Here is a 12518-nt window from a genome sequence, read left to right as displayed (position 1 = left end):
CAGAAAAAGACAAACCCATGGGTTGAGGTAAGAACAGTTTAATCATTGAAATGAAGTAAAATATACTACTACTAATAGCAACTGTAATGAAAAGGGAGATAACAGAAAGAGAAGTAAAACTCACAGAAAAAAATCCAGAACAAGTGATGCACAATACAATAGCTCATCACCTGTTGACTGATGCCCAGCCAGTCTCCGAGCAGCGATCCGTGCCTGCTCTGGCCAACTCCCCTCAGTGTTATTGTTCAGCATGATTCATATGGCATGGAATATTCCTTTGGCCAGTTTGGGTCTGTGTTCCTGACTGTATTCCCTCTCAACTTCTTGTGCCTCTCCAGCCTTCTCACTGGGAGGTCCCTGAACTTAGTATAACACTACTTAGCAACAACAAAAACATCAGTGTGTTATCAACATTATTCTCATCCTTAATCCAAAACACAGCGCTGTACCAGCTACTAGGAAGAAAACTAATTCTATCATAGCCAAAAGCAGGACACCAACAAATGCCTAGAGCTTTATTTTGTACCAATCAAAACTGTTCTTGATCAGAGAAACAGCCAAGTGACAAGTTGTGTAACAGCACACAAGTATTTTTGGTAACAGGCTCCTGAACAATCACTGTTTAATGATCAAATAGTGCATTGCATGATGCAGGCAAATTCTGTCTCTATGGAGAATACTCCATGTATTTTTTATGTAGGATCTTATGAATATAACTGCATACACTATGAATATTTAAGGACCATATGAAGGCTGGATGAACAGTTGAGAGATGTCCTTCACTTAGATCTCTCTATAACAAATATAAATATTTATTAGGTTGCAGTTGCATTAACATCATGTATAATACTAAAACATGTACAGCTGCATCAGCATTTTCTTTTATGCTCTGTCTAGCTTAGAAAATAATTTTGAACTGAAAACTTGAAAACTATTGTCAAGGAGAGCATTGCTTTTTTCAGGTAAAGAGAGCATAAAGAGGAGGACATAAGAGATTATCCTCCACAAAATCTTTCTGCTGCATTTATAAGTAGATGTTGGAGTTTTATGTATTTTATGAGTAAAGTTTAGTCCATTGAATAACTGTGATTATTATAATCAAATTAAAAAAAAAATCAGGAAAACCACATAAAGTCTCATTTAGAGTACATTGTCTATTTGTGAGAAATTCATAGCAGTGATGAGTCTGAAAGCAGTATTCACATTGATTGATGCATTGCTCTCAGAACAGTTCCTTTGGTTTCATGAGGCAAACCTTATTTATTCAGACTATCATCTATAAGAGTAAGAACCAAAGTACACTTTGCACAGGTAAGCAAAAAACTCTAGACCTGCAGGTTCCCAGGCACTGAAGGTTTAATGCTGACTGTGGTTTTTGCTCTTAGAAAAACCCCAAAAAGTTGCCAGTACTGTAATTCTCTTTTTATGTTGCTGGATTTTTTAACAATAAATATATTTATACTATCGATGGACCAAATTCCCCAAAGTTTGAATAACTAACAGAAAAATCCACTCTACCTTTGTAAGACAATCATTCACAGTACCCTTATAAAGCTCAATCTTTCAGATAATATAAATATCACACTGTTTATCACTATTATAGTAAAAATAAAATCTGATTTTTCAAGTCACAGCAGATGTAAGTTGAATATAGCTTAGCTATGTATCTAAGTGCCTTGGGCATAAATAGGTAATCAATCATACTTAATCAATATTTTGTTGAGCCATGCAGATTCCCATGTCTATAATTCCAGCTTTATTCAAATGCTCTTTAGTTTCAGTACATTCTTCATTGATTTGGGCTTTTTTTGTCCAAAAGAGGTACAGAAATAAATAAGTGGTATATCTTAAAATATGGAAGTAGCCATTTAGAAAAAAAAAAATACTTTTTGACTACCATTATATCCAAAACATTTCACTATTTTAAGGTTTAGAACAAGCCTTCTTAGTTGTCTCACTCTTACCGAGAATATCCTACTAAGATTATTAGATGGACTACAAAAGTAGCAGAATCAAGTACCAATTGCTTACTGTAAGATACTCATTAAATCACCAACACAGGCACAGACATGCCATGAGAAGGAAGTGCAGGTCTTTATACGCAGTTTCCATCTACTTTCAGAAGGGGCAAATAGAATGGATTTAAAAGCCCTACAAGTTCCAGTTTAAAATACTAAACAGAGCCCTCACAACCACAATATTAGGGACCACAGCCACATGTAAATGTTTATTTTTTTTTAGATGTTGAAATGTGATGAAATGCCTCTTATTATCAGTCTTTTCATTGCCTAGGTTGGCGGTGAATAAACATGAGCATAGTTGTTTCAGTTTGTTTGAAAACTATTGAAAAATGTAAATAACCATTGAGCTTAGAATAAACAGTTGAATGTGGCATTTGCTTTCATTTTAAATAGCTTGAAATGACAGGAAGAACAGCATGACATTAAAAGCACTATCTGTCTTACTGTGTGGTTCTTTTCCAGTGACTTTCTAAAAGCATTGCTCTTCACTTATTCTAGAAGATATCGAGAAGCTTCGTGACTGGTTTGATCAGTGAAATGAGAGGTGAGAGAGAATTTTTGCATTTAAAATTGCTCTTTAATCTGCCTGTCCTAGACCTAGCAGCTCTACCAGCTTCTCAGTGTCTCCACAGACTGGTTCATTTATTGCAAAAAAATTTATATTTACTTGTAAATACATCTAAGTATTCATACTAAGATGACCGTCTTTCTGTGCAGAAGTCCCCTTTCTTACCCAGAGGTAAAAAGTCTCCTGTCTTATCCAGTAGTAAAGGTACAAGTGCAAGTAAAAGATAGAACCAATGTGTATTTCAGTCCCAAATTTATTCTGTTTTGGTAATTCTTTGCATCTGGGGTAAGAAAATGAGTGCAAAGTCACTTCTGGTCTTGCATTAGACCTCATAGCAAGACACACCATAGCTCTTAACACGGCTCATTACTATCTTCTGATTCAAAAGGCAAAAATACAGCTCCAGAGTCAAATGCCTTTGAAAACAGGATCTGAAAGCAACGGTATTTTTGGCTTATATCTCGGTTAAGCAGCCTTCAAATATTTAGCTTTAATCTTGACTGAAAAAGTCTGGTTGCTCAGAGTGAAATATATTGTGCTGAACATCAGCTTTATTGCCTCAATAGGGTGTTCCTTCCAGCGGGAGATCTAGTCAAGCACTTCTCACTCTTCACTTCCCTACACATCACAACCTCAATCAGCCATGACTTTTGCCTGTTTCATAAGTTGCCAACAAGTCCTTAGCCTCTGAAGTTGCTTACTATTGTTGAGAAAAGATTCCAGAAGTCTCACCTCAATCTGTAAAGATGACACCACTGTTAATTTTCCTTACTATACTTTGAGTAGATGATAAAGTAGATATCCCACCAAACATATCTTAACTTTTGTGATGAAAAACTGGCATAAAATCAATCTTAACATTGTCCTTGTCAATAAAGGTGATGATGCAGGAGTGAAACATTTGAACTCATTTTCATTTACCATCTCCTACCTTGGTGCGCTGATACAGAAACACTGTAAGGTTTGTACATGGGACATCAGCTGTCTAACAGAAAACTGATACCTCAGACTACAACCGCGCAAGATGCATGTTTAAAAGAGGCAGTTAAAATGCAATTCCAGTACTGTGCACTCTACTCAAAACCTCTGCTCAATGCAATGTAGAATATGAACCTAATTTACAAAATCCATTTGATAAATCCTAAACAGCCACCTTGTCATTAGTCCTCACTAATGCGGCATTGCTGCCCTCCCTACCATCCACTGCAGGCTCTCCAGCATCCTTATAGTAACAACACCTCTCTGCGGTAAATCAGGGCTGCTGTAAAGTTCCGGAATGAGTCACTGCTGCCAACTGGCTGTGGCATGTATTGCTATGCATAGAAAGAAATTAAGCAATAATTCAAATTAATTTGTGTATTGCTTTTATGGAAGGATTAGGAGTATGATTCATAGCGCATTTAACAGGGAACCACAGTGTGGTTTTCAGAAAAAACCCCACAACAGAACCTGAGGTCCAGAAGGCTGTTTTTTAATGAAGTTTTGAATCCTTTCTGGCAGCTAGGGATATCCTCAGTATGGCAGTGTTTTTGTATTAGAGGTGTAAAAATATATCTCGGACAGTAACGACAAAGGGCAAAGTTCAGCTTTGTGAAAGAAGCTTGTTCTGAATAAAGTTTACAATGACCAGATCAAGCTTCTGCTCTGAACCGCACTCTGGTGGACCTCTCCTTCAAGCAGAAGAGGAGCACGCATGGACTGGTCACACTGAACTAAGGTTAGTTACTCTGAACAGCACTCCTATTCACCAGGTACAAACCCAGGACCACCTCTCTGATCCCAGAAGCTGCACGGCAGCTGTTAGTTAAGCTCTCCATCCAAATTCACACAACGAGCTGTTTTTAAAGTGAGGAAGGTTCACATAGGAACTATTTCTTCCCTTTTGCATTTATCTTCTAATGTCTGTACCTCCTCTTCCTGTGGGTAGTCTTCTGAAGTTCCTCTGAGATATTACCTATGCTGCACCCAACAAAAGCTATATATGTGTTTCAAAAGCAAGTAAAGAAAAAGGTGTGAGGTGTGTCACTCCCCCTTCCCTCTCTAGCCCCCTTTTTTTCTGAAAGGTTTTTCAGTTTACTGTCCCTTTGGTTGGGCTTGACATTCAGAATACTGAATGTAAATGTATGCACTATAATGACAAGACTCGACTCTTCTTGAGAAACCTTTAGACATTTCCTTTCATGGACTCAAAAAGGCCATCAGGAAACTTCAGAATATTTAGATATTGATAATTACAAAGGAGTGATCCAAACTTTTAAATGCTTATCTAAATATATTTGAACAGTTAGGTGTTTCAAGGTCAAATAGTCAATACAATCTCTGATTAGTGATGAGCAAATATCAAAGTTTTTTTCAGGAAATGCTGTTTAAACATTTTAAAAAAATCTGCTGCAGCCATTCTATTCTATTTTTTGAGTTCACTTTCAGCTTAGCATTCAAATGACTATATTCTATTAGAGCAAAGAAAAATAGGAATACTCACAATCCATGACATTGCATTCATGTGCACAACTAATCAAACCAATGGGGCTTGCATATAGTAGGCAAAAATTGGAGTGAAATACTGTAGTCAAAAATGAAAAACATAAACACATAAAGAAATTGTAAAATGCTTGTGGGTTGCCTACAAGCAGAAAATGAGAAAAAGTAAATTGGAGAAATTATTCATTATAAATTATTTTTTCATCTCTAGGATTTGGTGCGAAAGAACAATTACACATGACATTTGTTGCTGGTCAACAAATAGATCCACTTGCTTTTAGTATCCAGTCAGACATGTGGTATAGTGGTTTATTTGGGAAGAAAAACTGTGTTGATTATTTCCTGCAAAAGTAAAAATATTCTTTCCTAAAATATCACTTACGAATTCATATATAGAAAATATGACAGTGAACTTTTCCTTCAACCTGCACACAACAGATTTTAAACTATTATCTCAATCTGTAAGAGCCCAAGATGATTTAGTTTGCACTTACAAATCTTTGCAAAATGGCAAGAGATTTTTACTGTAAACCAGTGGATGACAGCAGATTAAGGGAAACCCATCTATTCCCCATGGAATATAGATGTTGAAAAGACATAAGAAACAGAAGTATCTCCAAAACACCTGAATTTGTCCTACAAGGTGACATGTTTCTTGCTACTATCTAAGCAGGCATAATAGAATATTTGTTTGTTCTTATTGGAATCATCTATTACAAACTAAAATGAGTCCTTTAATTGTGTGTATATTTTGTGTTCCTGAAAGTGTAAGCCAGGGGTCCTCAAACTACGGCCCGCAGGCTGGATACAGCCCCCCAGGGTCCTCAATCTGCCCCCCCTGGTTAAGAAGTTTGAGGACCCCTGCTGTAAGCATTTCAGAACAACGTGGAAATGGCTGAATGCTTTCCTAACGTTGATAATCCAGTGCCCCAACTTCTGCTTTCCATATATTTATCATTCCGAAAAGGTATAAGAAATGCTCCCTAAAAACTGTTTCATTGCCTAGGACATTTGTCAGTACTGTAGATGAAGGGAAAAAAAATGTATTTAATTTACTATCTCAATCTTCTATTACAAGGGGTTTGTTTTGAAATTTGTGACTCATGGATTAGGAAAATCCATGCAGTTCTGCACAGAAAGGTCTCACACATTTTGATACTAACAGATAATATACTACTTATCGATGAAGGGTATACATTTTAAATTCCTTTTTTTAGCAGGGCTTTTATCTCATTTAAAGATGGAAACTTTGTTAGAGGTAAATAATAAAGAGAGGAACTTTCTTCCCCCTCCTTTTTTGCATTTGTTGTTCAGTTGTGGCTCTTGGCATTAACTCAAGGTGTGTCCCTGATTTGAAGTGGCCATCACCTAATCTCTACTCTACAAATACAGATGGTTGAGTAAAGCTTTACCAACAAAGATTAATTGCTGTTTCAATTTCCTTGGTTTTTTTTTCTAGGAAGACCATTAGTTGAATAAAAATGCGTCTTCTCAGTTATAGTGTATCTTCTCAATGGTTCTAGTGATAGGATTACGGAATGGATGGGATGTTCATTTTACCTTTGGATTTGCCACAGCTGGAACAAGTCAGACATCATATTTGATAGTACTTTCTCCTCTACTTGGATATCTGTTGTTATGGTGATAGTTCCCAGAGAGAACATTAATGAGGATGACTTGAAAGCTTTGATGTTTACAGCACAATTATTTTTAACACCTCATAAAAAAAGGTGACAGTTAGTACTGCTCCTTGCTAAATATGCATCATTGTATCAGCTTTCATAAAAACTACCCAAATTTCTGTTTGTTATGTATCTGTAACACAATGTTGAATACAAATGTACACATATATATTTATATGTGATAACAAGGATTCAGAAGAACAAATCCCCCCTGCTTTCTCACAGAGGGTATAACCTGTTTTTACTGAGAACAAACCTACAGTAACAAGTGACTTATAATATAATCTGTAGAATACCTGTATTGTTCTTTTGTGACACCCTGAGAGCTACCCAGCACTACCTTCTCCTATCTAAAACTAAGCTGTGAATAGTTCTACAAGCCCACAACACCCAAAACGCAGGTTTGCAGACACACTGCATCACCCAGACTGTAATTCACCATCAAGGGGTAAGCCGTAGAGATGGAGGAATTATTGGCCTGATGTTTTCCAGCTCAGAGGTACTTGATGTTCACCAGAGTTTGGCTCATATATGACATCAATGCACATGGTTACTTACATATTCTTCATAGGCCTCGTGTGCAGGTGGCGGGGGTGGTCTGTAGCCTGGGACAGCCGGGGTGCCCCTTGCTCGAGGGGTGGGAACGCCCCTTGCCACTGGTGGGACGGGGAGGGCTCCACGGGTCACCGGCGCTCCTCTGGGTGCTTGGGCACCTCGTCCAGGTGGGGGCGGAGGAATCGCACCCCCACGTCCCCTGTGGGGAGCAAAAGGAACGATCACTTCAGCATGTACAGCAAGGAAGGACATGCAAGTGCTACCTCATTTTAAAGGCTCTTAAATTTTTACTACTATTTAATGTATTGCATAACTGGGTTTTTGGCAGCTACAATGTCAAGCACTTCTAGACAGGATCTCAGGCAGAAGTCGTATTATGGAAAAGCACAATTTTTAAGCCATCCAATGCCTTTTATACCTGACCCTCTTGTTGCTTGTACTAATGAAATTCTGGATCATTGTAATTCACAGAGATGCAGAGTTACTCCAGAGCAGTTCTAGAGGGAGAAGAAAGTGAAAGATTTTTTCTGTTGCTCTCAGATTATTTTACAAGAGCAGTCATCACTCTCATTCTCATGTCTGTTGGTGGGTAGGAGAATACGACTGGCAGAAGATAATGCAGGACGGCAGAAAACTGGAAGGCAAAGTAGAGCAAGAGTATAAAGGCACAGGAAGAACTTTTCTTCCCATCTGATTTAGTTCAGCACAAAGCCGATAGCATCGGATTCTGCTTTCCCCCACTGTGCAGAGAGAACAGCACATATAGACAAGCACAGAGAGGTTTAGCATCCTCCCCTATATTTATGCTACCTCCACCTTGCTGTACTAACTGGTAAGTCAGAAAAGCTGTTACCGGTTGAGAAGAGGTTCTTGTAATTACATCATATGACAAATTAGAAAGGGGATATATAGGGGAAGCAATCTGAGAGTTTTGTTTCAGAGCAGTATGCTCCTGAGTGTGTTGCCCTTTCTGAGAACTGTGAGTGCTGGGTATAACCATGCGTGACACCCAGATCCAGAGCTGTCAATGGAACTCAGGTCTACTGTAGCAGTATGAGCTGTGACTCATTCCCTGCTGAGACAACCAAACCCATAGCGTTAGCTTGTGATGTCCACTACTTTACTACACATTTCAGTAGCCAATTTTAGAATTACAGGATCACAGAATGCTTTGGGTTGGAAGGGACCTTCAGAGATCCTATAGTCCAAACCCCTTGCTTTGGGCAGGGACATGTTTCACTAGATCAAGTTGCTCAAAGCCCGGTCGAACTTGACCTTGAACACTGCCAATGATGGGGCATCCACAACTTTTTGGTTTGTTCCAGTGTCTCACCACCCTCATCAAAACAATTTCTTCCTTATGATCAAACCATAGTTACCATCTTTCAGTTTAAAATCATTGCCCCTTGTCCTGGCAATGGTCTTGGTAAAAAGTCTTTGCCTCTCTTATAAGCCCCCTATATATACGGTAAGGCTGCAATGAGGTGTCCTCAGAGCTTTTTCTTCTCCAGGCTGAACAACTCCAACTCTTTCAGCATTTCTTCACAGGAAAGGTGTTCCACCCCTCTGACAATTTTTATGGCCCTCCTCTGGACCCCCTCCAACAGGTCCACAACTTTCTCATACTGAGGACCTCAGAGCTGAACACAGCTGAACACACCAGAGTGGAGTAGAGGGGGAGAGTCACCTCCCTCAACCTGCTGGCTATGCTTCTCGTGATGCAGCCCAAGATATGGTTGGCTTTCCAGGCTGCGAGCACATACTGTCAGCTCATGGCTAGCTTTTCCCCTACCAATATCCTCAAGTTCAGCTCTGCAGGGCTGCTCTCAATCCCCTCACCCCCCCGTCTGTGCTGACTCTGGTGATTACACATGTGTAGGACCTTGCACTTGGCCTTGTTGAACTTTGTGAGGTTCACACAAGCCCACTTCTCAAGCCTGCCAAGGTTCCTCTAGGCAGCATCCCTTCCCTCAAAAGTATCAACTGTCCCACCATAAATAAAATTATGCTATTAGCATGAATTATTAGCATAAATACTTAGCTTAAAATACTTCCGTTGCAGTTTTATTTTTTTTAATATTCTCCTCGGATTTCTGATTGTAAAATAGGAAAAGCAAACAAGATCTTATATCTGTGCAACTGACTCAATCAGTAGGGAATAAATTGCAGGAACTGGGGGCCAGCACTCCACTGATTATACTTTGAAATTAATTTAAAAGCTGCCAGTCTGTCATAGTGATGTTCTGAACATCATTTTTAAGTCAAGCCCTTTGGAGATGTTAGGTGTAAGGAAGACTGGTTTCTGAGCCCAGAAAGACTTTGACTGGAAGATGGTCATAAATGCTCAGTGTAAAAAATCCTATGTATGTGCATCATACTACTGATAAAAAATTCCATTCAAGAGGAACTGAAGGAAAACATGATAGACACCTTCAGGTGGGGAATAAAAAGAAAAAAGTCATAGGCAAGATCAGCCAGTTTAGTTACCAAAGAACAACCGTCAGCATAAAATAAAGTACTTGCATATCCTATTTCCTCCAAAATAACAATGGATTCCTTAGGACCCATCCTGAAATGGTCTCTATGGACACCTAGAAGTAGCTAGGTAACTTAGATGCCCGAGGCAACAGATTTCTTAAGGGTTCACAGTGAAAAATGATTCTGATATAGTATATTAAGATTATACACTGGCCTTAAGAACAAGCAAAGTTATCTGTTACACATATATGAAAAAATACTTGGAAGAATTCAGGAAACATTCATACACAAATGTTTTTAGACAACGCAATCAAATTTGCCTAAAACTGATAACTCATGCAACAAATAATATCTGATTCTACATATCTATTATAGATACAATATGAATTAAAAAAAAAAGTAATTATTTGGCAAAGTCCCATCCACACTACGTAGCCTTCTCTGACAATACTATTTTATTGACCCCATGATTTTATGCTACTGACCCCAACAATTCTGTGTCGGCATAACAACATTCTTTCCTAGAAATATCCTTTCACTGGATTAATAATCTGCTCTGATTTGTAGTTTGATACTTGTACACCACCCACTGTAGCCTGTGAACTGTAGATCTGAGAACCTGGCACAACACAGACCACACAAGTTACCAGAAGAAAAATATTTTGGTTTACTGACCACGATGTGTAGGTGATTTCCTTTTTTTTAAAAAAAAACAACAACTATGTTTGCTTTATCATTGTTTACACTTTCTAAAGCTATTAGTACAATATCTTAGGTTACCACACCTTGAAGGAGCTGCAGGTGGCACACGGATCCCTCTTCCTCGAATGCCCCGTCCACGTGCTGAATCCTCAGAACCATTTAAATATGACAGTTCTCTCAACTGCTCCTGGCGAATTTCATCATTATAATCCTGAAATGCAAAAGGTGAAACTTGCTGAAAGTTTGTGTTTTGGCTGATCTGCCAAACCACCCCAAACAGAAATTACATGAATGGTATCTGGATGAATTGCTTTGCATTATCACCTGCACGCTGCAAACCCATACAGTGGCAGTGGACAGCTACCTATAATAAGTGGACAAACAAATTTATATGGGTAGTTAAGGTGGCCATAAAGTATATGTACACACAGAATAAAACAGAGAAGGCACCGAAGGCATAAACACAAAGCAGACACCAGGAACATAGCTGTATACAAGATGTAAATGGACTTTCACATACAGAAGGTAACAATCTCTAACAACTTGAAATTATATAAAAAAATGCCTTTTATGAAGATTTTATATTTTTGCCAGACATCCTTGGCTACCTTTACACACTTAAAACACAAATTCCACCTTATATTGCCCCTTAGCATGCAAAATTTTCATCAGAGTCATTGGATTGGATTGCATTGCTTAACCCAGTAACAACTAGCATCACTGAATGTAGCCTTCAGTTATTCTGCATATCCACTAAACAACTTCTGAAAGGCTCTCTTTAGGACTCCTAAGTAACAAAGCTATGTTTACTATATAAAATTGTTAAGTGATATAAAATAGGCCCATTCTAAGATTTCTGGGTATTGACTAGCACTGCAAGATTCTGCTGGCTCAATAAACAGCATCAGATGAATTTCATTTTCTTACTGATACAAAACACATAGTATTGGGCACTTTTTACTTTTTTGCAACCTCTGTCTCAGTCAGAAGTTCCTTTTTCTTTAGGTTTCTTCCCTTTGTATTCAGTTCTTTGCCTGCTGATCACGGTAATAAAAGCCCACTGCAGTAGCCGGCTCGCTGGCAACACAACTGTGCCGCAGCTAATTAGTGTTTCAAAACAGAAAGGATTATTGAATTTCAGCCCTTCAGTCTTTCCATTCTTCCACAGGCAACTGCCATGGACTGTCATGCAAGGCTATGAAAATGCTACAGGGCTTGCTGCTTCTTGGGGGGGTGACTGTCTTGGATGAATTACAAGTGACACTTCTTTTTAGCCAAGTTAAAGACCAAGTGAACACTGAGACGAAACCAGGGCCTTCCTCATTCCTGCATCCTGAGGAGGTCCAGGGAATCTTTTTAAAGATACGATGCTGATCCTGTTGTGTTCTAAGAAAGTGCAAGCCTCATCACAATTCCCCTTTTAAATTTCTAGGGAGTGCAGACAGAGTAAAATCTATTAATGAAATTCAGAAAAGAACCCCAATTACACAAAATAGTGCATGATAATTGCCGGAGAATCATAAATAAAAACAAAACCCTAATTTGCTAATAAACCAGACAATGGCTTTCAGTTCACACCAATCCCCGTAGCTTTTTGCACATTTTTCTATCATTCTGACATTAATGGCAATCAGCCAAAGACATCTTCCTACATCAATGTGCTCTGTAAAACACAGAGGGAAAAAACCAGATAGAATCAATGAGGTCACATTTACATCAATTGCTGAACAGGCACCATCCACGGTACCTTGCTTAACATCTTCTATTACTCACACTGGCTTTACAAGGATTAGGACTTCAAACTTGCTGATTGAGTTTACCCTTCAAATTCCACATCAGTGCTGGGACTGAATTTCATTAATAATGCAAGTAAATTTTGTAAGAGAAAGATGTAAGGGAAAAAAAAATAAAAAAGAAAAAAAGAAAGGACCTGCAAGGGATAGAAACTGAAACTTTCTGTGTTGCTGCTTTAATCCCTCTCCTTTGGAAAACTGCCGTATAAATGAATTCTACCAGAAATTGCCTCAAAGC

At 38.5% G+C, this 12518-nt stretch overlaps 1 protein-coding gene across 6 annotated transcripts in view; it reads right to left on the bottom strand.

Annotated features, from left to right (window-relative positions):
• KHDRBS2 (KH RNA binding domain containing, signal transduction associated 2) overlaps positions 1-12518 on the bottom strand; it is a 393063-nt gene that overhangs the window by 137528 nt on the left and 243017 nt on the right. For all 6 annotated transcript variants that reach the window (XR_008822730.1, XR_008822731.1, XR_008822733.1 and 3 more), the window contains exons 5-6: positions 10571-10698; positions 7311-7506 (exon numbers count right to left, since the gene is read on the bottom strand). Coding sequence is in view for 1 of the 6 variants with exons in the window: in XM_056344567.1 (XP_056200542.1) it covers positions 7311-7506; positions 10571-10698 (324 nt within the window). In the remaining 5 variants the exon portion in view is untranslated. The remainder of the gene's footprint in view (positions 1-7310; positions 7507-10570; positions 10699-12518) is intronic.

The sequence above is a fragment of the Falco biarmicus genome, chromosome 6, assembly GCF_023638135.1.
Source record: "Falco biarmicus isolate bFalBia1 chromosome 6, bFalBia1.pri, whole genome shotgun sequence".
In the NCBI taxonomy this organism is placed as follows: Eukaryota; Metazoa; Chordata; class Aves; order Falconiformes; family Falconidae; genus Falco; species Falco biarmicus.
The sequence above is the reverse complement of the archived record's forward strand: the minus strand, read 5'-3'. Positions and strand labels throughout refer to the sequence as shown.